This window comes from Phyllostomus discolor, chromosome 7 (assembly GCF_004126475.2).
Source record: "Phyllostomus discolor isolate MPI-MPIP mPhyDis1 chromosome 7, mPhyDis1.pri.v3, whole genome shotgun sequence".
Taxonomy (NCBI): Eukaryota; Metazoa; Chordata; class Mammalia; order Chiroptera; family Phyllostomidae; genus Phyllostomus; species Phyllostomus discolor.
In genome coordinates, this window is record NC_040909.2 from 47,895,364 (window position 1) to 47,913,436 (window position 18,073).

Below are 18,073 nucleotides of genomic sequence, written 5' to 3' on the forward strand. Positions count from 1 at the left end.
AATTGAATTACTCAAATTCATGGCAACAACTCTATCGTTATAAAAATGTTTGTAAGATGTTCTGCCATGTTACTTTCTTTAATTCCTACTCCAGTTTAGGAGTTGGCAAGCTTTCTGTGTAAAGGATCAGAGAGTAAATATTTTAGATTTTGTGTCATCTGCTCTCTGTTGTGACTGCTTAACTTGATTGGATATGTAAACAAATGGGCATGGTTTTGTTCCAATAAAACTTTATTTATAAAAATAGGTGATAGATTGGATTAGGCCCTAGGGTTATATTTTGCTAACTCCTAATATAGTCATTAGACTCATAGCCTTGAAACTATTTTTTTTCCCTAAGTTCTCAGTCTTTGGCCATGGAAAATTAAGGAAAAACAAAACACAAAAGTTGAACTTCTTCATTTTTATCTATGACACCATCTGGAATAGTCAGTTTCCAGTGGTGTTGGCTGTAGGATAGCTAATGAATCTGGGGCAGTCCACCAGAAGAATGTCTGACTGTGGTCAAATTGGAAGTATAGGGTATTGATTTCAGGAACTGAAGAGGATGAATGATAAAGAGTTTATTTGATTTAGGGTTTATTTCTTTCCTGGGTGCTAGTTAAGTTTCCGAGAGAGTCAGAGCCAATGTTTACATTTATCCCTAGTTGGTTCAATAATTATGAAATACAGTCCAATCTCCCCAAATCCAACACAGACAGTCATATTATAACTTTACTTACTCCTTGTAGGTAGAGGGGCTGTGACATCATGGGCGAGGTGCTTTGTGATATCATGCGCCTTTATTGTTGCCCTCCCTCCTTACAGAAATACAAAGAGTATGAGAAAGACGTTGTCATAGAGGAAATTGATGGCCTCCAACTGGTGAAAAAGCTGGCAAAGAACATGGAAGAGATGTTTCATAAGAAGTCAGAAGCAGTGCGGGTAAGTGCCTCTGCTTTTAGCTCTTTGTTGTCCAAAGACACAAGACAGCTTCAGGGAACTGTCTCTGGTGAACCTAACTCTCAAAGATCAAAGTTGACTCAGCTATTATGTGAAATCTTTCTTTTCTTAAGTCAAGTTAACCAGGAAAAGTAGTTACTAGGGACAGGATTGCCATTTCCATATATATTCGGGTACCAGTTTCCATCTTATAATCGTATGCCTTCATCAGAGGTGTCACTAATTATACAGCCATAGATGATGGCTTATGACCATGATACATTTCCTAATTACTCAAAATCATTCAAAGGTACACTGTGGTTCAACTAAGCAACTATAAAAAAATCTAAGCAATGCTTGCCTAATGTGGAATCGAAAATCTCAGTGGAGTAAATCAATCTACATGAACTCAGAAGTTCTCTTTATCACTGTTGGAATATTACTATAGTTATAATGTTTATCTCAACTGGTAAGAATTCCCTGAAATTTTGTATTATCAGCGGGATGAATGGAACAATGGTGTACGATACGTTATTTTGGATTTCCAACATGGCTTCTGACTTTACACCTTACAGCCAGCTAAATAGGGCACCTTCCATTCTTGCTTTAGGACATGTGAATGTTGCAGTATCCTATATTAATGCCATATTGGCACAGGATTATGGGAAAGAATTGCAATATGCAGAGTTATTTATTTCTAATGTATAGTTTGCTTACCTTTCAGGTTTAATAATTATCTCCAGAATCACTTTGTCATAAAAGAACACTTCCTCCTTTAGCTTCTCTCACACTTAATCAGCAAATGAAATTTCCACAAGTTATTTCTGCTTTTGACCTGATCGATCCCACACATTTGTTTGACTCTAAAACCTTTCTGTACTATTTTGATTCAGGGGAGGAGGGATTGTAAATTAATAGGTAAGAACATGAGTTTGACCTGGGTTCAGTGCCTGCCTTTGTCACTTCCTAAGCTTTGGCCTTTGGAGAAATAGCCTTCACAAGCCTTAATTTCCTCATCCGTAAGCAGGGAAAACATGAAAGAAGCATGATGAGTGGACTTCTGGACAAGATGGAGGTGTAGGTAGACACACTGTGCCTCCTCACACAACCAAAATAAGGACAACAACAATTTAAAACAAAATAACAACCAGAACTGACAGAAAATTGAACTGTATGGAAGTTTGACAACCAAGGAGTTAAAATAGACACATTCATCCAGACCGGTAGTTGGGGCAGAGTCAGACGGCCAGGCAGAGAGGGGTCACAGCACAAAAAGTGGTAGCACTGGGCACACAAGATGGAAGTGGGTGGACCCTGGGCATGCAGGTGGCGGCTGGCAAACCCTGGGCACAGGGTGGCAATGGGAAGACCCAGTGAGGCGGCAATTGTGAAGCGAGGCACAGCATGCGAGGTGGCTGGCTGACCAGGTGGTCTCACATTCGTGTGCAGATAAACCAAGTGAGACTGGGGAGCGAGACAGACCACACATCCCAGGGTCTCAGCTCTGGGAAATAAAGCCTCAAAGCACTGACTGGGGGCATCTGTGGGGGTCGAGGCACAGGGAGAGACACCCAGACTCACAGGAGAGTTTGTTGGAGAGACTCACATGGTCCTAGAATGTACACAAGCCCACCCACACAGAAATCAGCACCAGAAAGGCACAGTTTGCTTGGGGGAAGTGGCAGAAGGGAGTGAAATCTGACAGAGAGTGGAGCAAGCACTATTGTTCCCTCTTGGACCCCGCCCCCACATACAGCGTCATAACCCAGCGACAGTGGGTTACCCTGCCCTGGTAAACACCTAAGGCTCCACTCCTCACTATGTAGCAGGCACAACAAGACCGAAAAAAAAAAAAAAAGGCCCAAATGGAAGAACAGATCAAAACTGCAGAGCAAATACAACTGAGCGATGAACAGATAGTCAACCTATCAGATGCACAGTTCAAAGCACTGGTGATCAGGATGCTCACAGAATTGGTTGAATTTGGTCACAAATTATATGAAAAAATGAAGGCTATGCTAAGTGAAATGAAGGAAATGCACAGGGAACCAGTAGTGGTGGGAAGAAAACTGGCACTCAAATCAATGGAGTGGACCAGAAGGAAGAAAGAAACAACCAAACAGAAAAGAATGAAGAAACAAGAATTCAAAAAAATGAAGAGAGGCTTGGGAACCTCCAGGACATCTTTAAATGTTCCAACATCCGAATGATAGGGGTATCAGAAGGAAAAGAGGAAGAGCAACAAGTGGAAAAGTTATTTGAACAAATAATGAAGGAAACTTCCCCAATCTGGCAAAGGAAATAGACCTCTAGGAAATCCAGAAAGCTCAGAGGGTCCCAAAGAAGTTGGACCCAAGGAGGAACATACCAAGGCACCTCATAATTACATTAGCCAAGATTAAAATGAAGGAGAGAATCCTAAGGAGACAGTTACCTATGAAGGAGTTCCCATCAGACTGTCAGCTGATTTCTCAAAAGAAACCTCACAGGCAAGAAGGGGCTGGAATGAAGTATTCCAAGTCATGGAAAGCAAGGACCTACATCCAAGATTGCTCTATTTGGCAAAGCTTTCATTTAGAATGGAAGGGCAGATAAAGTGCTTCTCAGATAAGGTCAAGTTAAAGGAGTTCATCATCACCAAGTCCTTATTATATGAAATGTTAAAGGGACTTATCTAAGACAAAGAAGATAAAAAACAAAAAACATGTTTAGTAAAATGACAGCAAACTCACAATTATTAACAACCACACCTAAAACAAAAACAAACTAAGCAAACAACTAGAACAGGAACAGAACCACAGAAATGGAGATCACGTGGAGGGTTAGCAACAGGGGAGTGGGAGGAGGAGACTGGGGAAAAGGTACGGAGAATGAGTAGCATAGATGGTAGAAGATAGACGGGGGAGGGCAAGAATAGTATGGGAAATGTAGAAGCTAAAGAACTTATGACACATGGACATGAACTAAAGTGAGGGAATGTGGGTGGGAGAGGGTGTGCAGGGTGAAGGGGATTGAAGGGGGGAAAATGGGACAACTGTAATAGCATAATCAATAAAATATATTAAAAAATAACATAAAAAAGTGTGATGATTAAGGAAAGTTGTGAATTTGAGCCACTTAGCACAGACCCTCACATATAAACAGTGCTCAGTAAATGGTAGCTTCTGCTGCTACCATTATTGTTAATTTAAATAAGTTGAGATCTTTTGGTGGAAACTCTGAAGTGCCTCAGAAGAAAAAAATATGTTTATCTGCTGCAGAAATATTGCACTGAGAGCTAGCCTGGGAGCTTCATGGTCGCCTCCTGTGTGTCCTGTGACCCTACCTTGAAGCAAGTGGTATTCTTTACAGGCAGCATGGCAGCCACTCAAGTCTAACAGCCAGAAACCTGAAAAAAAGAGTAGTCCACCACAATTACTATTCCTTATTTATAAAATGAACACTCATTTGGTGAAACTTTCAGGATACAGGAGTTGGCAAAAGTAGGTTTACAGTTATGAGTACATGAAACAGTTTATTCTTATATTAGTATTTATTAATTATATGATTATTTGTATTACAACTGTAAACCTACTTTTGCCTGCCCCTGTATATTAACAAGTATTAAACAGCAAAACATTCCCCAAAGTCCCCTGACCCACCAGGAAACCACAGCCGTGTGTTACTGTGTTTCCTTCATTCCTGTGTGCTCTATTTGCATTTTTATGCTTGTACCTTTGTGTTTTTCTTTTCTCAAATTTGCAGTTGTATTGCCTGTTCACTTTCTTATCCAGCTTCTTTTTTACTTCTTTATACCACTATAGTGTAAGCATTTTCTTGTGTCTCTGTATTTCATGATTTTTCTTCAATGGCTGTATAATACTCCAACCAAAGGTATGTCATAATTGATTTGATTGCTGCTCAGTATCTGGATTTATATTGCTTGCAAGTTTTGGTGTAAATAATGCTACGGTGATCTGCAGTCAGCACCTGCTACGTTGGGTGCTCCTCTAAGCATTTTACACTTACTTATCCTTACAATAGTCCTGTGATGGCAGTTACTATTCTCTCTGTTTTACAAAAGAGGAGGCTGAAAGGCAGAGGTGAAGTTGTTTCTGAGGTCACATGGTGGGTGAGAGGTGGGCTTCAGGCACATGGAGACCCCAGAGTCCACATTCTTCATCACCGCCATGCTGTCAGCACCCTGCAGTGCAACATATTTTTAAAGATGAATTCCTGAACCAGAGTCTGTGAACCTGTCTCCAAGGCTCTTTATACACACAAAAACATTTCTGTCCAGATAAGGTTGTGCCAATTCAGAGTCCTTTCCGCAGTAGAGGTATGTGAGTACTCCTTTTCCTGAAGTCTTGTGTGAACAATAAAAATGTTTTATTCTGTCTTAAATACTACTAACAACAATGTCAGTCTGAGAAGGGGAAATGCTGTTACTGTTTTTATTTGCATGTCCATGTGACTCACAAAATTCTAGAGTAGAAAGACACATATATCTCCTTAGGTTCTGCCTCTGCTCCTAACAGATGAGGAAGCCCTGGTATGTGGGACTCAGGGGCTTGTGCGGCATGGCATGCCCCCCTAACAAGGAGGTCCAGCCAGCATCAGAGCCTGGACCTGGTTGCTTAGAGGCAGGGGCCCACGTGGCAGGTGAGCCATGGGTGAATCTGAGTCCTGTCCCGAGGTGGGAGGCTGGTGAGAAAAGCTAAGAAACCTAGAAGACATCTTTTCCTCACTTACCTTCCTGGAGAAGTTAGGAGTCGTCAATGATTTACTAATCTATGCTTATGTTTCTTTCTTTTCTTTTTAAAAAGATTTTATTTATTTACTTTTAGAGGGAGGGGAAAGGAGGGAGAAACAGCTAGAGAAATATTGATGTGTGAGAAAAACATCGATGCCCCCAACCAGGGACCTGGCCCGTAACTCAGGCATGTGCCCTGACCAGGAATCAAACCAGTGATCTTTTGCTTTGCAGGATGACATCCAACCAACTGAGCCACACTGGCCATGCTATGTTTCTTGAGTTCACTGTGCCCCAGGTTCTGTGTTAAGCACTTTTTGTGGGTCATCTCATTTCACTCTCACATCAACCCTAGGAATGAGACACTGTTAGCATCATTGTTTTAGAAATGAGCAAGCAGGCTTGGCAGGGTGAAGCCCTTTGCTTAGGTCATGTGGGCAGGCTCAGTGGAGTTACTTTCTCACTCAGACGGTAGAATTCCAGTGCCTGTGTGTGTATCTGTGTAAAGTGTTTAGCACTGTGCCTGGAAAACAATAAACTTTCAGTATATGTTTGCTATCACTGCTGGTTAAGGTACCTTCCAGGTGTGAACATTTAATAGTGATGACAGGAGGGAACCAAATTTTGAACGTTTTGGCTTTAATTTAGTGAAGTTGAAAAAAAAAAAGAAAGAAAGGCTGATATACAACAGCATGGATGGAACTGGAGAGCATTATGCTAAGTGAAGTAAGCCAGGCGGTGAAAGACAAATACCATATGATCTCACCTATAAGAGAAATCTAACGAACAAAATAAACTAACAAATAAAGTAGAACCAGAGGCATAGAAACATGGAACAGACGGTCAGCAACCAGAGGGGAGGAAGGAGGGGGATAATGGTGGAAAGAGGGGGAAGGGACTAGTCAAGAAGCATGTATGAATGGCCCATGGACATGGGCAATGGTGTTGGGATTGACTGTGGGAGTGGGGGGGGGGGGCTGGGTGGAGAAAGGCAAAGGGAGGAAATTGGGACAACTGTAATAGAATAACAATAAATTTTTTTTAAAAGACTGAAATGACTGGTGCGGTTCCTTTGAGATGGAAAAATAATTGCTCTGTTTGAATTGAAAAGTTCCCAGAGTAAAGACATCTAGGATTCTCTGAATTGTGTATTACATGCACTTTTAAAATAAATGTACAAGTTCTTTGGTGTGCGTATTTAATGCCATGAAGCAGGGGTGACAACTCATTTTCACCAGGGGCCACATCTGTCTCACGGTTGCCTTCAAAGGGCTGAATGTAATTTCAGCTTCTTAACAGTTAAGGAGTAGTTGCATTTTTATAGTCCTAAAATTATTTCGGCCCTTTGAAGGCAATTGTGAGGCTGACGTGGCTCCCAGTGAAAATGAGTTTGACACGCCTGCCATGAAGTCTAGGTTAACTGGTCCAGTGATATGTGTCTCTCCCCTGCTCCCAATCTTAAAACAGGAAAGAGAGCCTGTATATTAAGTTGGGGTTTGGTCTGGAGACGGCATTGTCATTGAGATTGACCTAGTCCCCAGTGTCAGCTGTACAGCATTCTTGGCAAAAACCTGGCATTTGGAATGAGATGAGGTGCCACTGAGAGGCCTCCTGGGTGCTGGTTTATGTTGAGGCCAGGGGAGCAGAGGGAGTGACTGTTTTTCATACTATAATGACACTTTACTTCTTGAATAGGAATGGTTGCTTTTTGCTCCAATTGTGAGCATTTGGAGAGCAAAGACCTCAAATCCTAATGTGCCTGTGGGTTTGCAGTGAAGTCATTGTTTGCAGCATTGCCCTAGAAGACAACTCAGTGCACCGGGGCCCCTCCTTTCCCTTGCCACCCACGGAGCTGTGACCTTCTTCTCCAGTGGCCCAGGGAAAGAATGGACTTAGAATTCACTCCATTGCTATGATGCACCACGCCTAGCAATCTTTCTTTTCCAAGCCCCCTTCCCCACCCTCAGAAATCTGGGTTGGCTTGGAGGTTCTAGCTCCTTCCCACGTGTCTTCCTTCCAGGAACTGACTGAGCACCAAGTGCTCATCAATTGTGATGGCTGGGAGGACTCAAGAAAATAGGGGAGAAAACACTGGCTCACAAACAACACCGATTATTAAAGTTTCCACTGATGTGTATGAAATATTTATGAGACTGGCAATAGCAATTTAGAAAACTGCACTAACACCTTTAGTTTGCGAAGGCAGCTAAGTTAGTGCTGAAAAAGAAGAGAAGAACTACTGCATGCAGTAACCCTGTCCCCTAATATGCCTGTCATGTCTTGGCTGTTAAACGGTGTTGATCTTTTTCTGTCCCTTCTGGCTTGATTTCATCATTTTATCCCATCACTTTTCCCAGTGATTAGTTGAATCAGAGTGATTTTGTCATACTCGTCCCCTATTTGAATTACTCTCCACTATGCAATTATCCTATCACAGAAAGTCCTATTTTCTCCCCGTCAGATGGCTGAAGTAAATGTGAAGCCTAAGTGGCCTGCCCATTACATAACCTCTGTCATCTGGTTGGTAATGGACTACATGTAACTTTTTAGGCTAGGAAATTACAAATAACCTTAGCTTCAATAATTGCCATTAATATAATGGTGCTGTTATTATGGTAGCATTTCTTAACTAATTCTAGAATGTGTTAATGCCATTGGTGGTTTAAATAATTTTCCTGAACCTGCTTGGAGGCTGGATGTAGGTTGTTTTAACTTAGAGCCAAACTAAGTTTGATGCAGCCACGCCGCTCTTGTGAATAATGATTGTGCCCGAAGCATTATCTCCCAACTTCTTTGTTGAAACATGTTCATGTGACTAAGCCCTCCATTAATGTTGCTGAGCAGTTCATCAAGTTTTAAGTCCTATGAATGGGCAAGAAATGGAATCAATTTGCTTTCAGTTCATTAACATTTCAAGGCAGACATTTCACATGCTGGACATGGAGGAAGTGAGGTTCATCAGTCCTCTGCCAGCTGAGGACTCCCATTGGGCCATTCCTAAATGATATCTGGACATGTTCAACCTGTCACAGGTCAGAGGTCATGTGAAATATTAATGGGAGGCACATTTGACACAGCTCCCCTTCCTTTTGCCTTGTTGATGGTGACAGATTCTTTTCTCTGATTTGAGAGGAGGGAGAAGGCAAGGCATGTGCATTTCATGGCCTTGGCTATGTGGACAAGCTGCCCAGTGTTTTTTTTTGTCTTTAAAATCTGAGACTCTACTAAAGGTGGCACAAACCATCACAGCTGGAAGAATCATCTGAACTCCAGGGACCTCCGAGCAGGCACAGCTAAGTGTGCAGTTGGAGGGGAGTGTAGGAAGTAACTGGGTAACCATGGGCATCTCTGATCACAGGGATGCACTTTTAGGGCAGATTCCAGCACTGCCAGGGGAAGTAATGATCCTGTGATTTTGAAATGGCCCATATGTTCAAAATGAGCAGCACAACTTGAAAACAGTAGCTAGAGCAGGAAGTGATAAAAGAAGGACTTTGGAGAATGTGTACATTTATGCTAGGATGCTCCAGAGTGGTTACTGCCTTTGTGTGGAACAGCTCTGGGGCAGGCACTGCCTTCATCACACTGATTTGGGCCAGAATTGTAACAGCCTTTTATCTTGGTTTCAGGTACTCCTGGATTCTTGTCCAGGCAACGACCCACATGGCTTTCACTATGGGACTCTACAGAGTTCGGGCCTCTGGAAACTTAAACACATTTTACAAAAAGAAAGAGGATTATAGGACAGAGTGTATTACAGTAGCATGTCAGCTGAACATTAAGTATTTTATTTGCTGTTCAAATTAATTTCTCCCCTCAAACAGTTAATTAAAAGTATCTGAAAGAACAAACCTCAATGGGGACAATGAGGAGACATAAAACTCAGGCTGTAGCTAAACTCAAAAGCAAGGAGTCTGTTTTCAGAACTTGGATAAGATATTGAATAAAATTTTAAAGCACTCTGAAGGTCATACCCATAAATAAACTTCATCCTGTTTCACTTATTTTTCGATTTACATTGATAAAATGATAAATCCAGCACTCAAAAATGAGCGTTTTGCTTAAAAATAAACGTGCTTGCTCCTTGGGAAAAGCTGAGAGAGACTAGATTGCATGTGAAGTTCCCCCTTCCTATAGCGACCTGCTGTTCATTGCAGAACCGACTCCCATTACATCTGTACCATGGAAAGTAATTGCTGTTGTACAGTAATTCAATTTCAGTGCATTCACGCATCAGTTCACCGATAGGGGTTTATCTGGAGGAACCTGGGACTTGAAAGCTTTTTATCGAGAAATTCCACATGCAGCAAGACATTTTTTCTAGGTAACGAATATCAGCATTTGCATTTAATAAACATTTACCTTCTCAGAAAGACGGATTTTTGCCCCTGCAGAAGAGATTTACGCTAGTCTTCCAAAAAGCTAGAGGGTACTATTACAGCGACTTTCTCTAGCTGTTTTTTTGATGGGTGTGTGTCTACATATGTATGACTATAAAACACATCTATGTTTTTATGTAAATATGTATACACTGAGGCACGAAAATTAGGGTGCACCCAAGGAAAGCATGCTCATACCAAGAATATTGATATGTGCTATAGAAGCATTGATGTGTACAGGAGTACACAAACACTTCTGGCTTCAAGCCAATCTACATCTGCAGGCAAGGTGAAAACTGTTGACATGGTTAACTTTCAAATAGAAATTCATTAAGTTGGAAATTAAACCAACCATTTTGTTTATAAATTTTTAAATTAAATAAAGGTTCTTAAGACAGAACTGATCCTCCCTGTATAAAATGACCCTTAGATCATAAACTCTTTAGTTGTTAAGTCCAGAATGAGCCACAGAGGCCTTAGGAGGTACAGATACTGAACATTGCTAGAATGGCCTTTGTAGAGGTGGCTGTACATATCTAAAATTTTCTGCCTTGTATTCATGTTTAATCTCATCTCAAAATTTCAAAACTTGTTCCTTGAAAGAGGAGTAAATTTGTTGCTGAAAAAAAGGTTTCAAGTTACAAATGAAGCAGGAAAAGACTATTATTATTATTATTTTTAAAGATTTTATTTATTTATTTTTAGAGGGAAGGGAAGAGAGGGAGAGAAACATCAATGTATGGTTGCCTCTCATGTGGCCCGCACTGGGGACCTGGCCTGCAACCCAGGCATATGCCCTGACTGGGAGTTGAACCTGCGATGCTTTGGTTCACAGCTCGTGCTCAATCCACTGAGCTACGCCAGCCAGGGCTAGACTCTTATTTTTTTATGTTGCTGTATCTTGTGGCCTATTTGCTTCTCTCCTTCTCCCTCTCCCTCTTTCTCTCTCTTTTCAACCTGGATTGCAGAATTCCACACATATATGTAACAAAATTTAGAACAAAAACCTCAAACCAGAAGAAACAAAAAATAGCAACAACCTGGACTCACCAGTTTTGATGAGGTCAGCAAACCATTTTTGGTTAATGGTTGAGGGTAAAACCACATGGAACCACGTGGTGTTTGTGGAGTTTGCCTCATATGGGGTTGGGGTTTCCGCTAACATACTTCGGAGCCTCACAGGGAGGCCCAGAGGCCGCTGATCCACCCTCCCACCCACATTGACAGTGAGCAGCGTGCCTGCCTCCTGAGGGAGATGAACTTCTCCCTAAGGGAGGAAGGGAGAACCTCTGGGCATCCTGTATGTGCCATTTCATCTCCTGTCTCTTCAAGCCCCTTGTCTCCCACCAGCTTCATGGACTGGAAGCTGGGCTGGCTTGGTGAACTGTGTCCTAGTGGTCCTGCTGTTCTGGGGATGTTGACCTATAGAATGAGTTCTTTGTGGGTAGAGCCACTGTGCCAACCTTTCTCAATTTCATGTTTTTCTTCTATTCCTAAATATTTGACTAAAAGCTTTTCATTTTCAAAGCTATATAGAAGACTTAATTTGGGGTTTTCTAAGCAGCACACTTCAAATATGTTCATTTTCTCATGCTTTTTGTTTTGTTTTTACTCATTATACAATACATGGTTACTGTAAAAGAAAAAGAATGAAGAATGTGATAAAGGAGAAAGTAGAGATCACCTCACCAAGAGGTTATTAAAAGGTACAACATCTTTCAATACCTTTTGCTTTTAAACATCTTCATTTCTGTTCCTCCAGATTTTTCCCTATTTGTGCATGTGTACATATATGTGTGTTTATATAAACTTCTGAAACGGTGGATCATACTTTCTCATAACCAGCTTTCTTTTCTTTTTAAATGTTATATGTTGTGGACATCTTTCCATGTCAGTGAATACATGTTTCTATTCTCTAACATGACTGTATAATAGTCTTCTTTCTGGATGTCCCAGTCAAGCAATTATCTCTTGGTGGTGTCATGTATAGTGTTTCACTATTATAAGCAATAACATGATAAACTCTCCTGCAGAGAAACTCGTGTCTATTTATTTGATGCATTTATTAGGATGTATTCCTAGGAGCAAAATCGAGGCTTTTGGTACATTGCCAGCTTGTCCTGTAGATAGCATCTGCCTGCTTGTGCTCCCACCTGTGTGGTTATAGAACTACTATTTCTTCACTTTCCCCTCTAGCATTTGACTCTCGTTAGTTTTTCAGTCTTTGTCCTTCTTACAGGCAAAAAGGAGCATCTCTTTTTACTTAGCTTATTTAATTACTCACTGTTTGGCATGATGGGTATTCCTGGCTCTCCACCTGCCTTGCACCAGGGTTTGAGGTAAGTCACACAGTGGCACAGGGCATGGGTGCCAGTGCCACAACAAAGAGAAGGCTCAGTGCTGGCTGCCCATCATCCCTCGGAGAGGGGTGTGAGCCAGGCACAGGCTTGGACATGCCTGGGCACCCTATTGTCTTCTGTCCTAGAGCACATTGTAAGCATAGCCTGGTGGCTATGTGAAGGGGGGCTGTGGACACAATGACCAGCACCAAGCTGCCTAGATTTGGGGTTCCAGTTGTTTGGAGGAGTTGTCTGAGAACACCAGTGGCTTAGCACCTAAGGGTTAGGCCACCACCCTCCCACCATAGGAGAAAGTCACTAGTCTCACTAAGATCTGAGCTTGTGCAGCCAGCCCCTCTCACTGGGGAAGGACCCTGTTCCCAGTTGGCTCATTGTCAGGACACCAGACTGAGGGCCTCCATCACTTTGGTTCACCTCCCCTTATGGGACCATATAGGAAACTTGGCCATTTTTTATAGGTCCATTGGTCATTTCCTCTTCCTCTCCTTCCCCATCCTTCTTCTTCTTTTACTAAGAAGGAGGAAAGGGTATTGACAGGAGGATGCCTGTTAATACCCTTTCTCATGGTTTATACTATACTATTTCTTTTCCTTGTTCCAGCTTGTCCCCACTCTGGTCCTAATTGCTATCCATGGTCTAAACCTACAGTTAAGTGCTCATGAAACATTTGTTGACTGACTAATAGACCATTATCTTAGAGTCAGAATACCTGGAAGTCAGAGTGATCATAGCTTACACCTATTCCCTTGACTAGAGAACTCCTGAATAATGAAGGGGAAAGAAAAGGATTTGAGTTTAATTACAGAGATACTGCAGGGCTCATGGGCCCCTTCTAGACCCTTCACTGTGTGTTCCATGTAAATGAGATGTCTGTATGCTGCCCAAGTCAAGCTGCCTCTTTCTTAGAATCTAGCTGTGGGCTTCAGCTTGATCCCTCCTCAGGTGGACCTGCTCCTAGAACTAGGTAAATGGTGGAGTTGCAATGGGCAGACATCAAGCCACCTGCTGTGAGTGGAAATAAAATGTTAACCATGTCAAGACAGGGAAACAAATAGTATTTCCTCCCTGTCTTCCTCCTTCCTTCTTTCTTTCTTTCCTTCCTATTTGATTAGAACTGATAAAGAAGGCTTGACTTCTGGACAGGGGAGAGAGAAGGAAGTCAGTGTTGCTAGACTGTGTCTTAGCAAAATAACCACCAGCTTCCTGGTGTTCTGTATACCTGAGTGAGTGAGCTTTCAGTCATAATGTGCAGGCTGGACTCCAAGGGTAGGGTGTGTGCCTCCAGGTTGGGCAGATGCTTCTCCTCATGTGGCAGGTGGTGAACACAGGCAGCCTACTACCCCCAAGAAATAGAACAAACTGATGCTATGAGCATGTTCGAGAGGCTTTCCATAACTTTGAGAGTGATGTCATGCAGGAGAACTTTGGATCGATGTTGGGAATAGTAGATGCTGGGCTTGGTGTGGTCCCAGCTGAAGCATGGCTGGGTTGGGGCACTCGTCTAGGGCCCTGCCACTCCCTTGCCAGTAGTGTCTGTCACAACATCCTACTTACTCCCTTTATACATGGTTTGAAAGAAGCTGTACTTACTCTGTCTTAGTATTGACTTGCATCTTGCCAGGCTCCATTATAGAACCTTAGTCTCAGGAGGGCAGGGACCATGACAGTCATGTTTTCTTATATACCTGGCTCTCAGGTAGTATGCTCAGTGAGTATCCATGAATGAACTTGTCACACTGATAGTGACGTTGCCCTTACCAGTGCCCCATGCTTGGAAAGACCACCTGGTTACCAGGACACAGGACTGGGTGAGGTTCCAAGTATTTCCTGAGGGTTTGTGCCTGCCCTGCTCACTGTTCCCCACTAAATGATCCATTTGCCCTTGGCCTCACAAGTGAAATTTGGATTTGGTTTATGCTGTAAAATGACAAAGGAAAAGAAAAAAATTACTTTTGCATCCAAAGTAAACTGTCATTTAAAATCATATTTCCCATTTTCATTGCCTGTTTTTCTTTTCCATTTAAAACATCCATTTGGAAAGATGTCCTGTTGCTTTGGTCAAGACGGAATGAACCAAGCAGCCAGAGGAAGACAGGCTTTGGCTATGCGACCCTGTTCGAAATTACAGTGCAGGTCCCTGCCTTCAGACCAAGTAGCAGTTATGCCCCATCAGGCAGCCCACGCAGAGATGCCGGGCTCTCCCTGAGGTTCTCTGATGGCCTCACCCACTAGAACTGGAAGAGCAAGGAGTCTTCTGCAGGTGGAAGATGACATTGCCTGAACCGAAGTGGACAGGCTGGGGTGGGGGTGGAGTGAGGGGGGGGGGGGCTCAACACTGCAGTTGCTGCAGCAATGTGCTGGTTCCTGTTCTGATTTTTCAGAGCAGTACATGGTTATTTTATCACACCACACCAGGTAGAAAATAATGTCACTTCGTTTACAGTTGGGCAGGTAAAGGAAATCTTAAAAGGTTTATGGGTGGGAGGAATTTACGGTGAATCACTGAAGTGTCACCATCCATAGATCCAGATGACAGAATGAAGCCATAATTTAATAATAATAATAATAATAATAATAATAATAATAAACCACTGGCTATAATTGTATGAATTACTGGCAACAAATTAAAGGTTTTCAGAAATATTTTGAATGCATAGTTAGTATGTTTGACCAAGGATGTGTTGGTGGCACCAGTCATCTTTCTTTGGGTTTTTCTTGGTTTCCTATGTGGAGGTAAGGAACAGCTGGCTCTGCAAACACAGGGAGGTTATTTACGTTTTCTGCATTAGGTGATGAGGGGAAACTGAAAAGGTAGTTAGGAATTCATTGGCATTTCATTTATACTGCATTCAGGGGAGGGATGGCAGCCCTCTTCAGTAATCAGAGTCTTTGTTAACAATCAGCTGGGATATCGCTGATTGCACATCCCAAGCTGTACTGGCTGCTTGAACAGACACCACACATTGCTTTGTACTATCAGGGGCTAATGTGGACTTTATGTGTGTGTGTGTGTGTGTGTGTGTGTGTGTTTTAATTGATTTTTTGCATGTCTGTTGGGGAGGAAAATCATATCTTTGGAAATCTACTTAGAAATCTCCCTCACCATGCACCCAGTGATCCTCGAGCATCTCATCATTATTTTATGGGTTTTGTCTATACAGAGGAATTTGTCCAGGGGCCCCTAGAAGCCTATGGTGGCCATTAGAAAGTAGACTCTTATCTTGGTCACAGTGGGGAGTTGCTTATAAATATCCCAACACCTACTAGTGAGGAGTCTCCTCTCAAGCAGGTGTCTCCATAAGAACCTTAGGCAAAGGTACTAGTCTCAGCACTTTCACCAGGACATGAGCACACAGTGCCAGCCTCTGGGGCTGTGGAAGCAGCCCCAGGCTTGCAGGGGGCGGGGCCTGTGGGCAGCTGTTTGGCCAGCTACACAGTGGCCTCTGGTAGGAGGTGTGTTGCATTGGGCAGGCTGTTTATGTGAGGACTTCCCCACCTGCTTGTGCACCCCCCTTCCTTGCTGTGCTGGGAGTCTGTTATTGCAGTCACTGTGGCCACAGTCTGGGAACCATGTGGTTCTCACCAGGAAATCAGAGGTAACCTCTGAGAGCAGGCATGGTAAAGATGATTTACTCCTGGGGAGTGTGTTCAGTCCTCTTCCCTTGGCAGAAGTGAACATAAGAGTGGAATATGGCCACTCATACTCACAGGGATTGCTTCTGTGAAGATAGGGAAGTCAGAATAAACCTGTGCCCCTCCCATACCCCTGGCCAGTCTTGGCCATAGACAGGTCATACTGGATCCGTGTGGGCTTTGAAAAAAAAATGAAATCCCATATACAAACATGAAGTGATGGAAAAACATCCAGATTTACAGCTTGGAAAATTGAGAGGGGTAGCCATCCTAGGCCCCCATTCCCACATGGTAATAATCAGCATGAACGGCCCAGGTTGCTGATTTTCATGCTGCTCCCCAGTCATTTATTTTGCCCCTCTGGCTCCCCAAAAGTGTAGAGTCTGCCACCCCTGGATTAGTCAGATCAGGGACACAATGTCTTTCAGGGAACATAATGGAGTATCTGAGTGTTTGAAGTGTGAAAGCTCATAGGCAGGATGCTCACAACTTTCATAATCCACTCCAGAGAAAGTAGAGTCATTGTCATCATCCCGTTATGGAGTGCTTTTCATGTGCCAAGACACTATGATGTGTGTTACATATATTATCTCATTTGAATGTTACAGCCTTGTGAAGTTGTATTAAAACAGTTCTTGGCTGGGGGTGGTGAGGGAAAGATCATTCACAGGACACAGGATAAGAAAGCATTGTGAAGGGGTGGGATCCCTCTCTTTCTCTCTCTCCCTCTCCCTCTCTCTCTCCCTCTCTCTCTCTCATTTTGAGAACCACCACATGGGACCTGATCTCTCCAAATAATGACCAAATCTGGTCTCGTTTGCAGAATCAGGAAACAAAGGTCAGGCTGGTGCCCTGTCTCTCAGCTCCCTCCCCCAGGATGCACTTTCCTGCTAGAATGATGACTGAGACAGTATCTCTCAGAGGAGGAGAAGGGGATGAAAAATGCTCAAAGTGGCTACATTTGAATATGTGGCACTTATCTCTCTGTGCAGGCACCTTACAGAAAAAATAATTCGTCAAACTTCGTTCAAGAAAAAGGGGCATTAAAGCCTTCATCAACAACAACATCAAAAGCTCACCATGGCAGGAACAGGACAATAAAGGAGCTATTTTAGCAGAATTAACAGGAAGAATTAGCCTCATATATCCTTCCTTTTTATCACAGTGTGGTGCATTTACATATTTTGAAATTTCACATTTGCATATTCAATGATTTTAAATTAGATTCTCACATCTCTTCTCTGATGTTTGTCATGTGTATAACTTGTCTTAATAACTGAGTTGCTCTCATTTAAAAAAACAGTTATCTAATCATTGGCCTATCCCCCAAAACATAACACCCTGTTACCTTTGCAATTTTTAACTGTTTTAGTGAAGCATAATTCACTTATAATACAATTCTGTAACTCATTTAAAGTGTAGTTCAGTGTTTTTTAGTATATTCATGGAATTGTTCATCCATCACCTCAATCAACTGTAAAAGATTTTCATCAGCCCAAAGAGAAAACCCTGTACCCATTAGTACCCACTTCCCATTCCCTCCAGAACCCCTTCCTCCAAGGAGTCTAGGCAAACCCTTTTTTATTTTGTGTTTTCAAAGGTTTACCTATTCTGGACATTTCATGTAAATGGAATCATACAGTGTGTGGTCTTTTGGGACTGATTTCTTTCACTGAGCACAATGTTTTTAAACCATGTCTGTATGTAACATGTATCAATATTTCATTGTTATACTCAAATAATATCCATTGCATCACTATGCCACATTTTATTTATTCATTCATCAGTTGATAATCATTTGGGCTGGTTACAGTTATTGGCTATAATGACTAGTGCTGCTGTGAATGCTTGCATACAGGTTTTCATGTGCGCTTATGTAGGAGTGAAATTTCAGTGTCATATGGTGATTGTATGTTTAACCTTTTGAGGAACCACCAGACTGTTTTTAAAAGTGACAGTACCATTTTACATCTCCACCAGCACTGTAGGAGAGTTCAGACTTCTCCATATCCTTGTCAACACTTGTTGTTATCTGACTTTCTGATTAT

General features: G+C 42.3%; 1 protein-coding gene across 1 annotated transcript in view; it reads left to right on the top strand.

Annotated features, from left to right (window-relative positions):
• The window catches only part of CACNA2D3 (calcium voltage-gated channel auxiliary subunit alpha2delta 3), an 867,352-nt gene that overhangs the window by 167,777 nt on the left and 681,502 nt on the right, over positions 1-18,073 (top strand). The window contains 1 exon segment of the mRNA XM_028518873.2: positions 808-924. Coding sequence (XP_028374674.1) covers positions 808-924 — 117 coding nt within the window.